The sequence below is a fragment of the Sciurus carolinensis genome, chromosome 3 (assembly GCF_902686445.1).
Source record: "Sciurus carolinensis chromosome 3, mSciCar1.2, whole genome shotgun sequence".
Lineage (NCBI taxonomy): Eukaryota > Metazoa > Chordata > Mammalia > Rodentia > Sciuridae > Sciurus > Sciurus carolinensis.
In genome coordinates, this window is record NC_062215.1 from 19,772,408 (window position 1) to 19,795,631 (window position 23,224).

Below are 23,224 nucleotides of genomic sequence, written 5' to 3' on the forward strand. Positions count from 1 at the left end.
GCACAGACGCACACGTAATGAAGTTTGTCCCGCGTAGCTGTCCGTCGGCTCCCAAGCTTTTCAGCCTGTGCATGTTCCCGGGTCCTGGGTGACGGTAATGGCGTTCCTGTGCCAGCGGGACAGCTATGCCCGGGAGGTGCGGCCTTATGGGCAGGGGATCTGATGCTGCCCCGCCTACGGGCGGTTTGGGGAAAAGGGAGTGCGGAGATGGGCCTCAGTCTCCCAGTGGAGTAGGTTGGGTTTGGAGTTTTATTTACTCATCATCTCTCTCTGCCCAGTTCACCACCACCGTGGTCTCCTGCCAGCCGGCGGAGCTGCAGACCGATGGGAGCAACGGCAAGAAAGAAGTGCTGAGCGGTTTCCATGTGGTGTTGGAAGACACGCTGCTTTTCCCTGAGGGCGGGGGACAGGTACGAGGCTTGTCCCCTCCACCTGACCCAGTAAACCCCTAGTTCCTTCGTCCTCCGGTGGAAAATGCTCTCCTACCCTTTCTTAGCCGCAGTGAATTCAGATGAACAATTGTTCAATTCATTTTATTATTCATTTAACATTTTTTTAAACCAACAAATACTCACCTAGATGTAACACACACTCAGTATTATTCCAGGCTCTAAAGATAAAGGGTGAACAAGACAGTGTGTCTGCGTACATGGGATGTGTACTAGAGATAACCATATTTCCCAGGCACAAGTAATATAAATAAAAATAAAGCCTAGTAAAGGGAAAGAGTGATAGAATGCTCTCTCCAATAGGAGGCAAATCATTTCAGGAGGAGCGACTAATGCAGTTATCTGATGGTGCTGGAGGAGGGGTGATATTCTAGGCAGACAGTGAATACAAAGACCCTAGGTGAGAATTCACATAGGATGTACGACAGGAACAGAAAAAGATGCCCCAGACAGAGTTCAGGGAAGTTAGATGGGTTACAGTAGCAAAATAGAGGACAGCCATTTGTGTGTTCTAATGGGGTAGAGATTAGGTACAGTGTGAACACAAAAGAGGTAGGTACATTGTAGCCCTGTACAGTGGAGCACTTGAGTAATTTCCTCTACTGGGAAGGCTGAAGTAGGAGGATCCCAACTTTGAGGCCAGTGTCAGCAATTTATGGAGGCCCTGTCTCAAAATTTAAAAATAGGGTTGGTAGTGGGATACTGGGCATGGGGGTACAAGCCTGTAATGCTAGAGACTTAGGATTCTGAGGTAGGAGGATCAAAAGGTCAAGGTGACAGGATTCCAAGACTGGAGGATCAAAATTTCAAGGTCAGCTTGGGCAAATTAGACCTGTCTGAAAATAAAAAGGGCTGGGGATGTGGCTTAGTGGTAGAGTGCCCCTGGGTTCAATCTCCACTACTAAATAACAACAACAAAAAAACTGGAATGTAGTTTAGAAGTAGAGTGTTCCTGGGTTCAGTACCGCAAAAAGGAAAAAAAAAAAAAAAAAAAAAAGAGGTAGATTGTGAACACAGAAGAAGAGGATAGTAACACCAAAGGTTAGTGTTATGGGGGAGATTTTTCTAGCAGGAATAATATCATAAATAAATGCAGCAAAGGTGGAAAGAATATGTCTCAGCTGGGCAAGTTGGCACACGCCTGTAATCCCAGCAGCTCTGGAGGCTGAGACAGGAGAATCTCAAGTTCAAGGCTAGCCTCAGCAACTTAGTCAGGTCCTAAGCAACATAGTGAGACTGTCTGTAAATAAAATATAAAAAAAGGGCTGGGGATGTGGCTCACTGGTTGAGTGCCCCTAAGATCAATCCCTGGTACCCAAAAAACAAAAAAAAAGAACATAAATCTCCTTAATCATACATAATCCAATATACTTGGAACCTATAGTGTATGTTGATGACAGGCTAGAGATGATCTTGAAAAGTTTATTGATTCTTACATGCAGAAGCAACATGAGGGCTGGGAATATAACTCAGTTGGTAGAGTGCTTGCCTTGTAAGCACAAGGCCCTGGGTTCAATCCCCAGCACCGCAAAAAAAAAAAAAGTAACATGAGGGCTGGAACTGTAGTTCAGTGTGGAGCACTTGCCTAGTATGTGTGAAGCACTGGGTTTGAATCTCAGCACCATATATAAATAAATAAATAAATAAAGGTTCATCAACAACTAAAAAAATTTTTTTAAAAAAGAAGTGATATGAGAGACCATGTACATTAGACTTGCAAGTGAGAAAGTTTTAGTTTCATATTAGCATCATCATTATTACAATCATTTTTTCAATACAGAGATTTCTTGTGCTGCTGAAGGAAAATCAGTAACCTCAGATATCCATAGAAGGTCTTGTTTTATTAGACATCACTTCTTTTAGGAAGTCTTCCCTGATTCCCCAAGACTTAGGTCTCAGTTTCTCTAGCACTGTATATATTTAAATACTATGGCAAATTGTAGATCTTTTTATTTACTTATTATTTTAATTAAAAAAATTTTTAGATGTCACTAGGCCTTTATTTTGTTCATTTATTTATATGTGGTGCTGAGAATCAAACCCAGTGCCTCACACATGATAGGCAAGTGCTCTACCACTGAGCTACAACTGCAGCCCCAAATTGTAGATTTTTATTGCAATTGACTTCATGTCTATGTTCTTCTGTAGACTCTTAAATTCCAAAAGGGATCACGTATTGTTTACATTGTATTCTTGGATTGGCAGGTGTCTTGCAAGCTCTTGGTACTTTTCTAAATGAATTAATATTGTTGAGTCTAATTCTAGCAGCAGTGCAGAGGATGAAGTGATTGGAGGCTGGGAAATTCACATCATTTTAGAGACTATTAAAGATAAAAAATTTAGGCTGGGCACAGTGGTACATGCCTGTATTCCCAGTGACTCAGGAGCTTGAGGCAGAATTGCAAGTTCAAAGCCAACCTTAGCAACAGTGAGGTGCTAACCAACTCAGTGAGACCCTGTCTCAAAATAAAAAAGAACTGTGGAAGTGTCTCAGTGGTTAAGCTCCCCTGAGTTCAATCCCTGGTACCAAAAAAAAAAAAAGATGAGAATTTAGTGCCAGGCATGGTGGCGTATACCTATAATCCCAGCGACTCAGGAGGCTAAGGCAGGAGGATTGCAAGTTTTAAGCCAGTCTCAGCAAATTAGTGAGGCTGTAAGCAACATAGTAAGACCCTGTTTCAAAAAATAAAAAAGACTGGTGATATAGCTCAGTGGTAAAGTGCCCCTGGGTTCAATCCCTTATAAAAACCAAAACAGAACCTAAACTAGGGTGAGAACAGTGAGGATAAAGTTTCTTTGGGTTTTACTAAAAATCTTTGTTGCTGTACTTAGTTTCTTTCAATTCTAATTCTGTTACTCTCGTCTTGAAAAATAAACTATATAAGTGAGAGTAAGGAGGACAGAATTCTCTTCTGGAATAAAGTGGACTCACCTTATTGGGCTTTACCTTCTTCTCCTCTAGGGAGGTCACATTTGGGGTCTATCTCTCATAAACTTTCCCTAGAGGGTCTTTGGATCTAGGAGATATGGTGAGCCCTGTCTTCTCCTTGATTGCTTGTTTCCCCCCAGCCTGATGACCATGGTACAATCAATGACATCTCTGTACTGAGAGTGACCCGCCGGGGAGCCCAGGCTGATCATTTCACACGGACTCCTCTTGCCCCTGGGAGCCAGGTTCAGGTTCAGGTCGACTGGGAGCGGAGGTTTGATCACATGCAGCAGCATTCAGGTAAATGGGGCAGGATGGGGGCCATAGAGAGGTGCATCTGCCATGTATGGGACTGTCATGATGATTTGAGATGTGGTTCAGATTCTCCAGGAGTTAACCTTTTGGAAGAGACAGACATACTCAGAATTAACTCTGATTCAGGCAGGATATTATCTATGTTTTGAAAGCAAAATGAACAGTGAAAGTAAAAATATCAGACTAATTGCTGGTTCTAAGTATTACTAATTTCCTACTTGATATTTCTACCTGAATGTCTCACAGGCTTTTCAAACTTAAAGTGTCCAACCTTGTTTTCCATTAGAATCCTGTACATTTAGTACTTGGCATCAGTGTCTACCTAGTTGCTCAAATCCTGGAATTTGTTCCACATGCCCCTTTGGGGATAGCTAATCAATCACTGAGTCCTTTTGGTTTATCTTCTGAATATCTTTTCACTTTGTTCCAGTGTCACAGCAGTCATCCTAGTCCCAGTTTTTACTGTCTTGACCCTGGACTTTGAATTTTCTCCGCTCTAATCTGTTTTCCACACAGCAGTCAGAACAACCTTTTTTTTTTTTTGTTGTTGTTGTTTGTTTATTTTTTTGGTGCTAAGGATTGAACCCAGGGTCTTCCAGGTAGTACAGCGCAATATTTTTTTTATTTTTAGTTTTTTGAGGTACCAGGGATTGAACCCAGGGGTGCTCTACCACTGAGGTACTTCTCCAGCCCTTTATTTTTTTATATTTTTAAAAATTTGAGGGCTGGGGAGATAGCTCAGTTGGTAGAGTGTAAGAGGGCCTTGTAAGCACAAGGCCCTGGGTTCGATCCCCAGCACCGCCAAAAAAAAAAAAAAAAAAAAAATTTGAGACAGAGTCTCAGTAAATTGCTGAGACTGACCTTGAATTTGCCATTCTCCTGGTTTGACTTCCCAAATAACTGGGATTATAGATGTTCACCACCACATCAAGCTATAGAACAATCTTGAAAAAGAAAATGTGGTTATGTCAATCCTTTGATTAAAAGTTTTTATTTCTTTTCTTTTTTTCGGTGGTGGTGGTGTTACTGGGGTTGAACCCAGGACTGTATCACTGAACTATATCCCTACCCCTTTTTATTTTTATTTTATTTTTTGATTTTTTTTTTTTTTTTTGCAGTGTTGGGGTTGAACCCAGGGCCTTGTGCTTGAGAGGCAAGCACTCTGCCAACTGAGCTATATCCCCAGCCCTTTTATTTTATTTTTTGAGAAAGGGACTTGCCAAGCCTCCATGGGCCACCACACCTGGCTGCTTAAAGTTTTTCAAGGACTTCCTTTAGTTCTTTGTGTAAAGCCAAATTCCTCCTCATGGTCTACAATCCCTGCTAGGTCTACCCTAACTGTACCAACCTCATCTGGTGCCTCTCTCCCTCTTGCCCTCTCTAACTTAGAAGTGTTTTACCATTGAGTTATCTCCTCAGCCTTTTTTAAAATTTTAAGACAGGGTCTCACTATGTTGCTTAGGACCTTGCTAAGTTGCTGAGGCTAGCCTTGAACTTGTAATCCTCCTGCCTCAGCTTCCTAGATTGCTGGGATTACAGGTGTGCATCACCATGCCCAAATGGTTTTGGGGATTGAATGCAGGGCCTTGCATGTGCTAGGCAAGTGCTCTACCATTGAGCACATCCCCAAACCTTTAATTGTATTTTATTTTGAGAAAGAGTCTTGCTTTGTTCAGGCTGTCCTTGAACTTGTGATCTTCCTTTGTCAACCTTCCAAGTGGCTGGGATAACAGGTTTGTGCTACCAGGCCCAGCTTCTTCAAGGGCTCTGGCAGTCTTGTTCCTTTGGCCTTCATAGTTAATTCCTTCTCCTCCTCTTTCTCCTTTTTTCCTCATTGTCACTGTCATCAGTCAGGAATGCTGCTATATCTCTAACGTCATGCCCTGTACTTTGCATGTGGAAGGTACTCAGTAAATATATGTTGAATGAATGACTATTACACATAGAATTTTAATTCAAAACCTGCCTCTGATGAGCTGTATTGCCTTGGCAGATTCTTGTGAAATGGCATGATAAAACCTCTTGTAGAATTCTTGTGATGATTCTCAATTAGGTATCTAAAGTGATTAACCAGATGCCTAGCAGGTCTTCAACTAGGAGAATTTCTGTGATATGTTATTGTGGGAATATGTGCCTGTCTGGGCTTTTGACTTTTCTCCTGTCTCTTGTTCTCTTTTCTTAGGGCAACATCTCATCACAGCAGTGGCTGACAATATGTTTGGGTTGAAGACAACATCATGGTGAGCCGGAGTCACAGGACTAACTGTAGGGCATTGATACTAGGTCTGTTCCCCATATTGGGTTGGGAGCAGGAGGATAAAAGAAAGGTAGTCTTCCAAATTGGCTGTTCTCCTATTCTTAAAGACTGGGTGGTGGATTGACCTTTTGTTTCTTAATGGTTGAGAGAAGAGACATCTGCCCTTGCTTGGGAAAGAACATGGAATTTGGAGCTCAGAGATCTAGAGGGTGAAACTCGCCTCTACCACACACTGGCTGCATGACTTTGATCATATTTCTTGTTCCCCTTCACCCATAAAGTAGGAATGACAGTCCCCTACCTTGTGGGATTTTTGTGAGGATTAATTAAAATAATTTATATGAGCATTCTTTTGCAAACTTCCTTTTTTTTTTTTTTTTTTTTTTGCTGTGTTAGGGATGAACATGGGCCTCACACATGCATGCTCTACTGCTGAACTATATCCTCAGCCCTTTTTATTTTTTGAGACAAAGTCTTGCTAAATTGTCCAGGCTTCCCTCAAATTTATGATTCTCCTACTCTAGCCTCCCGAGTAGCTGATAGGCATGCACCACCATGCCCAGTCTTTGTAAACTTTATTGTTGTCATAATTAACATCCTGTGACCACTCACCTTCTTCTGGTAGGGAGTTAGGGAGACTCCGGAGTGTAATTGAGCTGGACAGCCCCTCTGTGACTGCAAAACAAGTAGCTGCCATTGAGCAGAGTGTCAATGAAAAAATCAGAGATCGGTTGCCTGTGAGTGTGCAAGAACTGAGCCTGGATGATCCTGAGGTGGAGAAGGTGAGGGGAGAGGCCCGGGCCTGGCTTCTATAGAATGACTTTCCAAGGTCTCCTCATCAAAATTCAGTCCTTCTCCCTCCTTTCTATTCCAGGTAAGGGGCCGGGGCTTACCAGATGATCATGCCGGACCCATTCGAGTTGTTACCATTGAGGGCATTGATTCCAACATGTGCTGTGGGACTCATGTAAACAACCTCAGTGACCTTCAGGTAGGTGTGGAAGGGCCGTTGAATGGTTGCAGGAGAGGTTATCAGGGCCTATGGGATTATAACAGGGCTGAGAGTGGTAGAGGGGTCAATTAAGGAGTCCTAAGTAGAATCTTCTTCATTACTTCAGAACTGGGGAGGAGTTCTAGGTCTCTCCTGCACCCAGGTCCTAAGACTCACTGTGGTTTATACATGTATGTGTGTGTTATCCCCTTCATGTAGGTCATTAAGATTCTGGGCACTGAGAAGGGGAAAAAGAACAAAACTAACTTGGTATTTCTGGCTGGGAACCGGGTGCTGAAATGGATGGAGAGAAGTCATGGAACTGAAAAGGCACTGACCACTCTGCTTAAGTATGTCCCCTTCAGTTGCTTCCTGTTCCTCAGGTCCTAGACACCTTGGGGCTTAGTTCTCCTATCTGTAAGATAGATAGATTAAGCTCTTATCTCTAGGGAGTAAGATGCAATCATAAACAATAAAGTGCTTTGGATAATAAATCAGACCCACACAAAATGGTTTGTTCCCTTGTATCTTCTCCCCCAGTTGCCTAAGGGAACTCCTCAGAATATTCCCAGGTCTCTACCAGGCAGCATTGATTTTTGCCCCCAATGCTGGAAGCAACTGGGTAGTTTGGCTGGTCTCCACTGAGCTTTTCTCTTGCAGGTGTGGAGCGGAAGATCATGTGGAAGCAGTGAAAAAGCTCCAGAACTCCTCCAAGCTCCTGCAGAAGGTGATTTATTCTTTGGAGAGTGGAAAGGGCCTGGGAGCTGCCTATAATAGACTGCAGATGGCCCTGGGCCTAAGCAGATGGGGTTTGTTGAAGGGGATAGTGAAGGGAGAATGAGGGTGGAGGAAAGATGGAGTTCTCTCATGTTATCCTTTTTACCTGTCTACTTATCACATCCATTTCAGAATAACCTGAATCTACTCAGAGACCTGGCTGTGCATATTGCTCATGGTCTTAGGAATAGCCCAGACTGGGGAGGTGTGGTCGTACTACACAGGTAAGAAATGAGGAACTGAAGAGAATGCTCAGCATCTCCCCTCTGTGCAGTGCACAGCAGGAGATGGATTGCTCATTGGGATCCTCAAGGCTGAATAGACCCCTAGACCCTAAAGAAACCAGATTTCCTGGGTTTGATCATAGCATCTTCACTGTAACCTTGTAAGTTTCATGAACACTTTCCCTCTCTTCCTTCACCAGCTAACAGATCTCTTATTCTGGTGAATCCTAATTAAGGGAGATAAAAACATACCCTTCACTTGCTTCTAAATTGCTAAGGCTGAGAAGGACATCTTGGTGGCCTTCAGTTAGAACTCTTTCTTTGCTAAGGGGTCTGGGACATTACATGCTGAAACAGGCAGCTGTGAGGCCAGCCTCATGAAGAGCCGGTTTCCTGCAGTTTCACAACTACCACTCCAGCCTGGATCTTATGTGTGTATCCTTTGTCCTAGGAAGGAGGGCGATTCTGAGTTCATGAATATCATTGCCAATGAGATTGGGTCAGAGGTAAGAGGAGTATGAGATTCTCTGCTCTGCCCTGGGTTGAGACCTAGGGACATACAGGTGAGGGGCATTAGTTTAGCTGAAGTCTCTCCATATTAACACTTGAAGAGTAGGGAACGTAAATTCATTAAATACTATTTTGTTAGCACTAGTTTATGAACCAAGCTCTGTTGGAGGTGTTGAGTTACATCTATGCTCATGATTTTTTCTGGGGCTATGACATTTATCAGCTTCTGAGCTCCTTTTATCAGAACTTTAGCTCTGCAGAGCTACATGATTTGTGTGTGCTGAGGATTCAGTATTAGAAATATAGGGTAGCTGGGTGTGGTGGTACATGCCTGTAATCCCAGCTACTCAGGAAGTTAGGTGGGAGGATTGTAAGTTTAAGTCCAGCCTCACCTACATAGTAAGACCTTGTCTCAAGAAAGAGAGTGGGGATGGTTTGACAAGGCCCTTGGAAGGCCATCCCACCCACATTCTTCTGCATCTGGCCTCACTTGCCCTTCCTCATTCTGACAGTCTGTTGCTCAGAGATTGTGAAGTCTCTCTAAAACTCTTTTGTTGGAATCCTTCTGTGGGTCGAGCATTATGATCTCTCTTTTCATATTTCTGTGTAGACAGTACTGATTCTCAAGGAGCTCACGTTCTAGTGTGGGAGACAAATGTGTTCATCCACATTTATGATTTGAATGATAAATTCCAGAGGTAGAAGAGCACATTACCTGAAAGGGTGGGGAGGCTACAGTGGAGGAGCCTTAAAGATTGCTTAGCGGTCATCAGACAGACAAGGGAGCAGAGGCAGCCAGGCAGAGAGAAACATGGTGATTTAGGCAGTGGCAGCCCAGGGTGCTTGGTGGGCAAAAGGTTGGAAAGTTGATGGGAGTCAGACTGTTAGAAATATAGAGGTGTTACAAGAAATAAAATGTGCTTGAAAGAGGGTCAGCAAAGCAAAAATTATTCTTCTGCAGAAGTGTGTGCCCCCAGAAGGAATCTGCAGAGCAAGTATACCTGAGCAAGGAGTCCGCCTGCTTTTGTCCCTAATGAAGTATTGCCCCTTGCTCTGATAGGAAGAGTTCAGGGTTATAGTCTACACCTTAGCTAATTTTAAAATTGGGGTGGGCAAAGGGAAGGGCTATAATTAAAATGACTACTGTTGAATCCAATTAAGGCTAAATGCTGTATTCTGAAGATGGACTGCCAAACTTTGTTTCTTACAAGACCACAAAAGACGTATTGTGCTTGGTCCTGGTTACCTGCTTTCTGCCTCCTACTTAATGTTTAGCCTAAGTACATTCACTTTTAAAAAGTTTCTTGGCTTTAGTGGAATAGAGTGAAGGGACTGCATCAGCATTCATCAGCAGCATCACTGGTGGTTTAAAGGGAGATATATGTTTTTTGGGTTTTGTTTTTTTGTTTGTTTCTTTGAGTTCTTTGAACTCAGAGGCACTTTTGTGTTTACCACTGTGCCTAGTGGGAGATATCTGTCCTTGAGACTGAGGACAATATTGGGTTTAGGGGAGTTGACCTCATATATGCTCACCCCTTTGTCTTACCTCCTAGGAGACTCTCCTTTTCCTAACTGTGGGAGATGAGAGAGGTGCTGGGCTTTTCTTACTGGCAGGGCCAGCGGAGGCTGTGGAGACCCTGGGGCCCAGGTAATACTACGTGGACTTAATGCTATGTGGACTCTTTTGTGTGAGAGGGAGAGCATGTAAGCTACTAATTTAATAATACTGCCCCATACCTGTTAATAGGGTTATCATATCTGCCATCTCCTTGATTCACAATATAGGCTTGTGAGGTACGCTGAGTAGAGATGTTATCACCACTACCATTTCCAGTTTGACTGATGAGGGACCTTATATCTTGTGTCTGAGGTCTCATAGTTAAAGTGGCAAAACTGAGACTTGAACCCAGCTCCTCTGGCTCCAAATTTCATGTGCTTATATTTTTTCTTTTAGAAATTCAGATTCCAGTTGGGCGAAGAGGCACACACCTGTAATCCCACCTATTTGAGAGGCTAAGGCAGGAAGATCAAAAGTTTGAGGCCAGCTTCAGCAATTTAGCAAGACCCTGTCTCAGAAAATAAAAAGGACTGGGGATGTAGCTCAAGGGTAGAGTGTCCCTGGGGTTTGACCCCAAGTACTGTAAGATTATAAATAAATTTTTAAAAAAAGAAAGAGATTTTTTTTTTTTTTTTTTTTTTTTTTTTTTTTTTTTTTTGGTGGTGTTGGGGATTGAACCCAGGGCCTTGTGCATGTGAGGCAAGCACTTTACCAACTGAGTTATATCCCCAGCCCTCAAAAAAAGAAAGAGAAAACTTTGTTGGACTTCTTTACCCTTGAATTTTTTGAAGTATATTTTCTAGTTGTAGATGGACACAATATTTTATATTGTCCATTTTAAATTATATATGGAAGCATATGACCCAAATTCTTTGTGGCATTTGGAGTTTTCAGAGTCCTTGCTAGCTCTGTGGAATGTGTGTTTATTGAAAACATTGAGGGACTGTGTAAGTATTTATTGTAATAACCCCATGTGGCCTGCAGACTACTTTGGCCTGTATACAGTTATAAATTTTCAAAATTAGTTGCTATGTTTTTTGTACTGGGATTTAACTTAGGGGTGCTTAACCACTGAGCTTTATTCTTTTTTTATTTTTTATTTTGAGACAGGGTCTTTCTAGGTTGCTTAGGGCCTCACTAAGTTGTTGAGGCTGGCCTTAAACTTGTGATCCTCCTGCCTGAGCCTCACAAATTGCTGGGATTACAGGCATGCACCAATAAACCAGCAGTTGCTGCATTTTAAGGTTAGATTTTAGATTTTTATATAAAAACAAAGTTCTAGCTTTTCTCAAAAAAAAAAAAAAAAAAAAGAAAAGGAAAGGAAATGAAAAAAGGGAGGATCTAATAACTCTGGGTTCACATACCTACATGACAGTAACTATGAGGAATTGAGTTGCCACCCTCCTCAAACAGCGCAGGAGTCTCCAGTTTGCTGCCATCCCCACTTCCTTCCTAGCTCTGTCGGTACTCCCCACAGCAGCCCTTTGTCCCTAGTATATACTCATCCTGCTCCCCTGAGAGTACCATAATTTATTTTGCTTCCATGTTTAGAAATATGTTTCCAGTTATTTGTTTGCCTTTTCTTTCTCTGTTTTGGTGGTGCTGAGGCAGTTATTTACTGTTATATATGAATTTGGTATATATATTTTTGTGTACATGTGCCAAGTATTATGAATTTTTTGAAGTATATTTTCTAGTTGTAGATGGACACAATATCTTTATTTTATTTATTTTTATGTGGTGCTGAGGATCAAACCCAGGGCCTCACCTGTGCTAGGCAAGTGCTCTGCCACTGATGAATTTTTTTTAACTCTTTAAAGGCATTGATATATATTTATGGCATATAGTGTGATAATACATGTATGCAATGTGTAATTGATCAAATCAGAGGAATTAGCATTTCCACCTCCCTAAACATTTGTCATTTCTATTGGGAAACTTAGAACTCCCCTCTTCTAGTGCAAGTTTTTAATTTTTGTGTGCAAGCATTTTTAAGAAGGACTTCTAGAAGTCACTGTTCCTCCCTCTCCAGGAAAGGCTCAGGGCTGCCCTTGTGTTTTTGTGGTTTTTCTCTCAAAGATCATCTCCCTGACTGCATCTCTGTTCCCCAGGGTAGCTGAGGTCCTGGAAGGCAAAGGAGCAGGAAAGAAAGGACGCTTCCAGGGCAAGGCCACCAAGATGAGCCGACGCACAGAGGTGCAGGCGCTTCTACAGGACTATGTCAGCACGCAGAGTGCTGAGGAGTGAGAACTCAGGGCGACCACCCCCTCTGACCGTGGAAGAAGTTTCTTACACAATAAAATAATGTGACTCAAAATGGTTCTATTACCACTTAAATTTATATGACTGATTTGTACAGTATACTCCAGTGTGCTTGTGTGATTAGCATCTGTTTGTGAATAAACAGTTTTCTGATTTGGTGCCTATTAGGTGTAACCTACATGAGTGGGCATTATGTTGATGACATGTGATTTGCCTAAGCCTAGGCTAAACCTTTGTTCTTGGAGAAGCAAGTTGTCTACAGAGAATACAAGTCAGTCTAGAGGCTTTATCCATGACAACCTCATTCAGATCTCCTCGATTTTGTTTCTTTCTTTCTTTTCTTTTTTCCTAAATCTTTATTTGTATTTTGATTCTGGGGATCAAACAGGGCCTTATGCTTGCTAAGCACATGCTCTGCCACTGAACTACACCCCCAGTCCTCTATTTTTTTTCCCAGACTTGTAATTTAGAACTAAAAAGTATCAATGACTTTGCAAATATGTTAAGAAATCACAAAAGTATGAAGTAGAATGGTGCTCTAAGTCTGTTAGTGAGACTAGAAAAGGATATACCTTGCACTAATCCAAAGACAGCTTGTGTGGCAATATTAATATCACACAAACTCAACTTTAAGGTAAGAATCATTTTTAGAGATCAAGAGGGACTTGTAATGATAAAATAAAGTTCTAAACTTGTAGGGGTTTTTTTGTTGTTTTTTTTTTTTTTTTTTTTTTTTTGGTGGCACTTTACCACTGAGCCAGCCATATCCTACCCCTTTTTATTTTCAGACAGGTTCTCAGTAAGTTGCTTAGGGCCTGGGTTGCTGAGGCTGGCCTTGAATTTGCAACCCTCCTGCTCAGCCTCCTGAGCTGCTGGGATTACAGGTGTATGCCACTGCACCTGGCCTAAATTTGTAGGCCTCTAATAGCCTCACAATATATAAAGCAGACATTGAAAGATCTCAAAGGAGAAATTAATAAATACATGATTAATTGAAAATGTAGTCTTTTTCAGTAACTGATAGAACAAGTGGAGGCCTAAGGTCACATTTAAGAGTCTTGCTGAATCGCCCATCCTGGCCTCAAATTTGTGATCCTCCTGCCTCAGACTCCTGAGTAGCTTGGACAAACTATGCACATTTCAGAGCAAAATGGGGGTCTTGGGGATATAACTCAGTGGTAGAGTGCTCCTGGGTTCAAAAAAAGGTAGTGAAGTCTAAGAGTGAAATGAACTGGGGGTGTGGCCCAGTGGTAGAGCACTTGTTTGGCAGGCCTGAAGCCCTGGGTTTGACTGCTGTTACTACAAAGGAAAAAAAAAAAAAAAAGGTGCTCCAAACTTCAGAACAATAGTCATAAACCTGGATTGCCTAAGGCAATCCTGGGTGTCTGGTTTCCTGCCAAGATACTTTCTGAGCTTTAGTTACATGACCTGAAAATGTGGACATGAACATAGTGTCCTAAGAAAGAAGGAACACTCTGAAATAACTAGGAAAAGAAAACACTTGAATACATTATGTGGAAGTGGTAATTCATTATATCAAGACAGGAAAAATGAAGCATCGATGATTTTTGAACTGGTGATGTCATTTCAGATCTGTCATAGAGAGGAACAATTTGTCAGTTTGTGTGTTCAGGAAAGGGAGTGAATTGTCTTTTTTTTTTTTTTTTTTTTTTTTTCTTACACTGTACTGGAGATTGAAACCAGGGACACTCTCTACTAAGGTACATCCTCAACTCTATTTTTTATTTTGATACAGGTTCTCACTAAATTGCCTAGGCTAGCCTCAAATTTGGAATCCTCTTACCTCAGCCTCCTGAGTCACTGGGATTACAGGCAAGCACTTTGTGACTGGCTGTTTTTCTTTTTGATTAGTGAAGGAAGGTTTATTTTTGGCTAAGAATAGGAGTAACAGGGAAAAAGGCTCATAGATCAACTTCTGTATGAATTATCTTTGATGAAGTTTGCCAGAAAACAGCAGAATGAGTTTATATATTGGAGTAAGAATTTTATATGTACATACACACAAATATTCTGAAATATTGCTTTAACACACTTATAGAAATACTGAGAACCAGGTATGGTGGTGCACACTTGTTATCCATGGATTAGGGCGACTGAGCCAGGAGGATCTCAAATTTGAGACCAACCTTGGCAACTTGGTGAGATTCTGTCTCAAAACAAAATTTAAAAAGAGCTGGAGATGTAGCTCAGAGGTAGAATGCTTCTGGGTTCAATCCCCAGTACCACCACCACCAAAAAACAAAACAAAACAAAAACTGAGAGGATACACCTTGACTTCTAAGAAAGTTCTATTACTTAAGTAACCCATCAATTGCTGAAGACATAACTGCTGTAGCTCCCACTAAGGTGACACAGATTTCTCGAGTAACTGTATATGTGCACATGTAGGTGCTGGAGCAGATATTAATATGAAAGATGGAAGATGGAAGAGGGACTCAGAGCAGGAGACAGTGAGTTCAGGCAGGATTGTGCCCAGACGTCATGCAGCCTCACCTCACCCTTGAGTCCTGAGCGGAAACCTGACAAGCCAAGCTGTGTCGGAATGCCAGGCTTTCCTGAATAAGAACTTAAATAAACACCAAAGCCCTGTCTTGTCCCCAGACAGCCCAATTTACCCTGGTGATAAACTTGTAGAAAGCGCCTGTGTTTCCCTTTTCTATCCTGAATTTGACCCAAAGTATGACTACAGTGCCCTCAATAGAGGGCAGCCAGGGCTTTCAGGAAGGAGTGAGGCAGGAGTTTCCTTCTTTTTCTGCACCTTCTGTGCAGATGACCACTGGCAGGATTCCAGGCTTCAAACTCTAAGGAAGAAGGGTAACTTTTTTAACTGTCATGTGTCTAGAACAGAGGGGTCTTTCGGGGACAACCTTTTCTCTTTTGCTAAACCCATTCATAAAGTTCCTGCAGAGTGACCATGGCTGAAACCTATTGGTAAACATTCCTTAAACATTCTTTTAACATCTTAAAGCACCAACCTCAGATTGGGGGTATAGCTCAGTGGTAGAGCACTTGCCTAGCATGCATGAAACCCTGAATTTGATCCCCAGCATGGCAAAACCAAAACGAACAACAACAAAACCCAAAACAATAAAATATCAACCTCAAAGCCAAGTATTTGGAGTGAATGGAGGGAGAGTATTGGGTAGATGTTGGTCAAAAGTTAGAAAATTTCAGTTGAAAGAAGGAATAGGTTTAAAAGATCTACTGTCCAACATGGTGAGTATAGTTATAATTGTAGTCAATAATACTATACTCTTTTTTTTTTCTCTTTTCGTGCTGCTGGAGATTGAACCTAATTGCTCAGCAAGGGCTCTATTACTGAGCCACACTCCCAGCCCTAATGTATTCTTGAAAATTGCTGAGAGTAGATTTTAAGTGTTCTCACCACAAAAAAATAAGTAATTTAGGTCATGCGTATGTTAATTAGCTCAACTGTGAGTTATTCTACAATGTATACATATTTCAAAACATCATGTTGAGCAAGGTGTAATGGATGCACACTGGTAATTCCCAGTTACTGGGGAGGCTGAAGCAGGAGGACTGCAAGTTCAAGGCCAGCCTTGGAAACTTATTGAGACCCTGTCTCTAAATAAAAAATTAAAAAGACTGGAAATGCAGCTCAGTGGTGGAGCACCTCTGATTTCAATCCTCACTACAGGAAGAAAAAAAAAGTTGCTCTTCCTTTCATAACACCCAATTTTTAGTTTTGTTGTTGTTGACTTGTGCATATAATAATGATAGTTCATTTATTGAGAGTATAGCATGTGTCAGGCACCGTTTTAAGCAGGAGTCCCACTAATAAACAATACATCCAATGTCCCTGTTCTTACGTTCTTATTACAGATGTGGAGAATAAAGACAAGGAAAAGCAAGCAAATGTAAAATTCTAAATTCAGTGGAGCTAAAGAGGAAAAGAACAAGAAGTAATAGAGAATACTAGCAGGGATGGAGCAGGGAAGGGTTGTGACAGTCGTGGGGAGGCATGGGGAGAATTTAGTTCCCTCATGATTTCCAACACCCAGGCCACTGTAAATAAAGCAGTGTGTTTACTAGGCAAGCATGGTTTGTTTCAAGACAAGTTTGCTGGTTTTCCTTCCAACCAGATGGCCATTCCTGAGTTTTTTCTGTATTTTGGAGTTGCACATTGTCTGCCAGCCCCCAACAGTGATTAGGGTCTTGAAGAGGTTGCTGGTTCATCAGTGAACACTATATATATTGGGCACCTTTTATGTGGCAACTACAAGAAACCAAAAGTGGGGCTGGGGTTGTAGCTCAGTGGTAGAGCACTTACGTAGCATGTGAGAGGCCCTGGATTCAGTCATCTGCACCGACAAAACAAAACAAAACAAAACAAAAAAAAAACGAACAAACAAAAAAACCTGTTAACATTTCAACTGTAATTTCAAATAGTGAAAGGAACTATATAATTCATCATTGTTATTGTTTGGTATTGTTTAATTATTGGTTGGAATAAGCCAATTACCAGTTGGCTTATGTAGATCTCCCAGGCGTTGTCCCAAGCAATCACTTTCTAAAAATGGACTTGTTAACTGCAGAAGCCACATGCCTCTAGTCTCAGCTACTTGGGAGGTTGAGGCAGGAGGATGACTTGAGCCCTGGATTTTGAGACCAGCCTGAGAAGAACAGATTCTGTTTCAAAACAACAACAAAGCCAAAAACATTGACTCATTGGGGTTGGTTGAGTGAGAGCTTAGCATGTGCAAGACCCTGGGTTGGATCCCTTGCACAAAAAAAACAAAGAAAACAGAAACAACAGACACTAACCCCAAACAAAAAAGTTGACTCACTTAATCCTCATCAGGACCCCATAAATCCTATTGTCACCCTCATTTTACAGGTGGTGGAACTGAGGCCCTCAGAGAAGGAGTTGGCCTGAGGTCACTCAGCCAGTAAATGATGGGGCACATATTTGAACCAAGCCATCCACCATAGAGCGCGAGGCCTCCCAGTAGCATGTCTTCTAATGTACTTAAAAATAGCACACAAATTATACATGACTGGTATCTTTTCTATTTTATGAACTCGCATCTCCCTCTCAGGGCAGGATTTGGGGACCTGGGACATTTAAGGATCTTGAAGCTGCCAGCTGTTTCTGGGAAGGAAAATTAACCAAGTAAGCAAGCTATAAATAGGGATGAAACCTTCCATTGTAATGTTGCCATGTAGCCTCTAGTTTTAGGGCAGTTATGTGTGTTATAATACTGGAACTGAAAAGCCAGGGGTTTACTTTTTATGGGGTCCTAAGGATAAGCCCCTAATTCTCTATACTTAATTCTCTACCTGTTTATTTCTCCCTTTCTGTTACCCTGAGCTCGATTTTTAGGGAGATAGAATTAAATAAGTTTCAAAAATGGCATCAGAACAAGTGTATTTTTCCACTTTGGAAATCTACCTTCATATAGATTGCCACTGAGCTTGGAAAGGGCTGAAAAACCAACTTGGGGAAAAGGGTGAGCTGCTCAGTTTCTCTTTGCTTTATCTTTGCTGTTATTGTAAAATTAACTCATCCCAGAATTTTGCATAAAATCATTTTAAATTTCTTCTGCTCTTATAATCTGTTTTTTTTTTTTTTGCCCCAGATCAGTCCTTTGACCATATCCGTCCCAATGCTCTAGCACCAGCCTTTGTAATTTAACAGCAGAGGGTGCTGTGAGCCTGTGGTTGCCAATGCGTGTGTCAGAAAAAATAAAACAACAGAAACGATACCAGTCCCTGCCAAGTCAACCAGATAGTATTTCCTTGTGGCTTCTGAAGACCTCATCCAAGGGAAGTAGAATATGCTGGTATTTCTCAAAACACAAGGGAGGAATCCAGGGACAAGTCGTAACCTTCTAGCAATTATTTATCTTTTCTATTTTCTTTTTAAGAGATGGCCTTCTCGCTATGTTAAGCAGATTGCTCCCAAACTCCTGGGCTCAAGTGATCCTCCTGCCTAGGCCTTCCAAGTCGTTGGGACTATAGGCATGTGCCACCACACCTGGTTTTACCATTTTTATTTTTAGGGAGTTTCAATCTTTCTCCAGTTTTCTTGCTGGGGCCTTGTGTATGAGAAGCACAGACTCTACAACTGAGCTACATTGTCAGCCTGTCCCATTAAATCAAGCACTGATTTTTTTTCCCCTCCAGACTGGGAATTGAACCCAGCGGCATTTTACCACTAAGCTACATACCAAGCCCTTTTTATTTTTTATTTTGAGGCAGGATCTTGCTAAATTTCTTAGGGACTCGCTAAGTTGCTGAGGCTAGCCTCTCGAATTTGCCATCCTCCTGCCTTAGCCTCCCGAGTCACTAGGATTACAGGTGTGTGCCACCATGCCTGGCTATCAATGCTTGATATTTTATACATTTTGCTTCAGCATTCTAGCAAGACCCCAAGTAGTTCTGGGCCCTAACTTAATTCAGAAAACAATGATCCTCATTCCTGTTTCAAAGGCTCCCTCTGAATTCCATTGTAATAATTCTATTAAAAGTTACAACAGTTCTTTTCCGTTTTCTTTTTTAAGCTGAGGTTCGAAGGTTGCCCCCTAATTCTCTCTCCATTTTTCTGAAATTCTGGATCGTTAACTCTTTTTCTGCTTCTTGTCTTCCTTCAACCCTTTTACCTTTGGATCGTTGACAAGAAATAACAATGATGTTCCATATTTCTGGTTAGTTCAGTTATCCTTTGCTGTGTGCAAATTTATTTTGTAAGAATCTAGATGTCCCCTAGCGATAAATCAGAAGGTGATGTATTTTTATAAACCCTTCATAGTAGGCTTTCATAGGAAGATGCGCAGAAGAGTTTATGACATAACCTGGTGGACACGACATTTAATTATTCACTACTTCTTATAAGCACAGGTTAATTCTTTCTCAGAGAGTTGGCTTCTGTTCTTTCTGTGTGGTTTCATAGCCACTGGGAAATAGATGGATATGAGAATGCAGAGTAAACTTGGGTCACATGAAAGGAAATTTGTGACTACAAAGACTGGCCTCTGATGGCATCAATAGTCACTTGGGGTACAAATATTGACAGAATTCTAGACATAAGCAAAATAGAGATACTAGTCAACAGACAAACAGAACCCATTATTTGCTTTGATTCATCGAGTGAACTCTGGCAAAAAAGAGAAGAATTCTCAAAAGATGAAAACATAGGATATAAGGCAACAAAACTGACTAAGGACTACAGGTCAAGAAATAGCAGCCTAGCCGGGCGGGGTGGTGTATACCTGTAATCCCAGTGGCTAGGGAGGATAAGGCAGAAGGACCACAAGTTCAAAGCCAGCCTCAGCAACTTAGCATGGCCTTAAGCAGCTCAGTAAGACCCTGTCTCTAAATAAAATACAAAATAGGGCTCGGGAAGTAGCTCAGTGCTTAAGCATCCCTGGGTTCAATCTTTGGTACCAAAAGGAAAAAAAAAAAAAAATGAGAAAGAAAGAAACAAATTGCAGCCCAATAGGTGTATTATGTATTAACTAACAAACACTGAAGTTTTCAATGAACTGAAGGCATGGGTCTTGTTTGAGAAAATAAAAATGAGAATGAGAAACTTCTAAAAAAAAATAAAAAAATTAATCATTCAAGAAAGTCATAATCTAAAAATAAATCAAGCTATGATTTTGTAATGAATTTAGAACTGATGAAACAGGAGCATCACTTTCCATACCAACAAAGCTAAGCCTCCTTTAGTCATGTAATTTGAGATTAGGCAGAATAGTAAGGCTGACCAATACTGTAATTTCATGTGTGATCATTTTGGGGGTTTATAATAGTTGCTAAACACAGTCATTTTCCCATTATGCACTTTGTTTGTTTCTTTTTCTTCTGAATGCCTTTTATAGGGTAATTTTATAGGATTTTTTTTTTTTGGTGATGCATTAAAATTATTTACCAGTTGCTATGGCATGAGTACAGACCAATTTCAACAAGTGATTACTGAGTGCTTATCACATGCCAGGCAATACATCAGTGAACAGAAGACCAGTTCTTGCCCTAATAGAACTCATATTCTAGTGATGCAGATGATAATTATCAGTAAGTGATATAGTGTGTATGTATATTAGTCTGTTTCCCATTGCTATAGCAAAATAACCAAGGCTGGGTACTTAAGAAACAAAAGAAGTTTATTTAACTCATAGTTCTGAAGGTTTAAGGATGTGGTGCCAACATCATCTTGACTTTGGTGAGGGTCTCATGGTGGATGGCATTATGTATGGTAAGACAGGAAGTTAGAGTGCAGTGAGGTGTCAGGTTCACTCTTCTATAAAACATATTCATGAGAACTAACCAGGGTCCCTTAATTCCTTCTGAAGTCAGCATCCCCAAAGACCTAATCACCTTGCACTAGGCTCCACCTCTTAAAGGTTCCACACCACCTCCCAACATTACCACATGGGGACCAAGATTCCAACACACCAACTCTTGGAATACAAACTACATCCAGATCATAGCAGTTGTAAAAAGGAGATAAGTGCTAAGAGAAAAGCAAAAGAAAATTTAGGAGGGAAGGAAAGGAGTGTTGGGAATGCAGGGGGTAGGAGCAAGGGGAGAAGGAGAGTAGTGGTGTTGAAATTTTAAATAGGGTGGTTATGGAAGGCTGCATCGAAAAGCTGAGAATTGAGCAGACTTGGCAGAAATAAGGGCCTCAGGAAAGTAGGTGCCAAAGCGTCAAGGCTGGAATGTGCATGACCAGCTCCAGGGGATCAACCTGGAGCTGTAGTGGCTGGAGTAGGGGTTGTAGGGAGGGTGGGAGGAGGTGAGCATCAGGGGCACTTGGGAAACTCAGGGCAGCTGTCTATTCTGGTGCTTCTGGAATGGTCACAACTCTAGATGTTATAAGCTTAGCTCAGCCTTTCCATACTCTTTTCTTTTGGAGAATGAATATAAAAGTTGACTTGAATCTTAAAAAAATTTTTTTCTAAATTAAAAAATAGGTTTTTGCTGGGCACAGTGGTGTGTCTGCAGTTTCAGCTACTTGACATATTGAGGCAGGAGGACTACTTGAGCCCAGCAGTTTGAAACTAACCTGGGCAACATAATGAGGTGCCATCTCAAAAATAATAAACACATTTTTTTTTAAAGTGGAAAAAAGATAAAATAATTTAAAAAAATCAGTCGTTAGATAGCAGAAAAATTTTCTGATTTTTATGAGACTGCCAAGTTTCCCTGAAAACAAATGTTTGTCACTGAGTAACAGCAGTAAAAATGAGCTGGGTGAGGTGGTGCTGGCCCATAATCCCAGATACTCCGGAGGCTGAGGCAGGAAGTCCACAAGTTGGAGGCCAGCCTCAGCAACTTAGTGAGATCCTGTCCCAAAATAAAAAAATAAAAAGGGCTGGGGATGTAGCTCATTGGTAAAGTGCTCCCGAGTTCACTCTCTAATAATGCCCTCCTTCCCCAGCACCAAAAAAAAAAAAAAGAAAGAAAGAAAGAAAGAAAGAAAGAAAGAAAGAAAGAAACATTAGTAAAGATGAAACAAAGCATTGTTACTGTAAAAAACAAAACAAAAAACTAAAGTAAGAGAACACCTTTGGACACCACAAGTTTTATCCTATATTTCAATTTTTAGAATGTTTTGATTCAGGTGACATTTTCTCATAAATATATACATTTACATCAGAATTATACCAACACTGATAACTTATCATTAAAATTTTTTGAGGATAACAAAACACAAAGCAAAGTGGCCCAACTGACTCAATATTTTTCACAGTTTTTATTAACTTTTAGAGAAATCTCTAATGTATCTGATGAAATATTTGAAGTTCAGTAGTTCAGTTTCAGTTTCATGTTGATTTCTTTTTGATATACTCATTCTCATTTCAAAATGTTCACTGTAGTTATTTCTGGATGATTTCTTGAAATGATTTTTGTTTTCATCTTTATACTTTTCAGTAGTTTCCATCATTTCTGAGGGAAATGGTCTTATTTGTAATTCCTTTGTGTGATGCTTTTTCTTTTTCTTTCTTTTTTTTTTTTTTTTTTTTTTGGTACCAGGGATTCAACCCAGGAGTACTTAATCCCTGAGCCACATCCCCAGCCCCTCCTGTTATTTTTTATTTTGAGATAGGATCTTGCTAAATTGCTTACGGCCTTGTTAAATTGCTAAGGCTGGCTTTGAACTTGCAATCCTCCTGCCTCAGCCTCCAGAGACAATGGGATTACAGGCATGTACCATGCGTGGCTCTGTGTGATACTTTTCTAATCAGAAAAACAAGAACTGTAATTTTTAGAAGTTAAATTAAAATACTCTGCCAGAAACACCTTAAGCTTCCCAAACCTCAATTTAGCAAAACAATAATAACAACAACAAGAAGACAGTTTCCTAACTCTCTCAGTTATGATTTTATGCTGAAAGAAGTCATTTTCTTGGGGCTGGGGAGATAGCTCAGTCAGTAGAGTGCTTGCCTTGCAAGCACAAGGCCCTGGGTTCGATCCCCAGCACCACCAAAAAAAAAAAAAAAAGTAGTCATTTTCTTAGAAGAATGCCTGACTCTCAGGAGGCCGCCTTGGATAATACATAGGAAAACCCTGCTGACTTCTGGTGTGTGTGTGTGTGTGTGTGTGTGTGTGTGTGTGTGTGTTGGGGGGAAGTGGGTTCCCTGCTGTTTATGGCAGTACAGATGGTCAAGCTAGGGGACCAGGCCAATAGGATACAGATGTATTTCAGTGGCAGAGTGCCACTGGATAACACACACTCACACACACACACACACACACAGTGAAAGACCTCAAAACAAAAAATGATATATTTTTAAAAAAATTTTAGTTGTTGATGGACCTTTATTTTTCATTTATTTATACATGGTGCTGAGAATTGAACCCAGTGCCTCACACATATCTAGGCAAGTGCTCTACCACTGAACTACAAACCCAGCCCAGTACGTGATATATTGAAAGGGTAAATATTAGCATGCACAAGGTCCTGT

General features: G+C 41.0%; 1 protein-coding gene across 1 annotated transcript; it reads left to right on the forward strand.

The window, feature by feature from the left end:
- Aarsd1 (alanyl-tRNA synthetase domain containing 1) lies at nucleotides 1-12,434 on the forward strand. The gene is made up of 12 exons (XM_047543593.1): nucleotides 1-136; nucleotides 279-410; nucleotides 3,519-3,678; nucleotides 5,876-5,933; nucleotides 6,576-6,732; nucleotides 6,825-6,941; nucleotides 7,161-7,291; nucleotides 7,602-7,668; nucleotides 7,851-7,942; nucleotides 8,394-8,448; nucleotides 10,006-10,100; nucleotides 12,122-12,434. Exons 1-12 carry the CDS (start codon nucleotides 98-100, stop codon nucleotides 12,255-12,257), a joined length of 1,239 nt encoding a protein of 412 aa, XP_047399549.1. The 5' UTR covers nucleotides 1-97; the 3' UTR covers nucleotides 12,258-12,434.
- The last annotated feature ends 10,790 nt before the right edge of the window (nucleotides 12,435-23,224 follow it).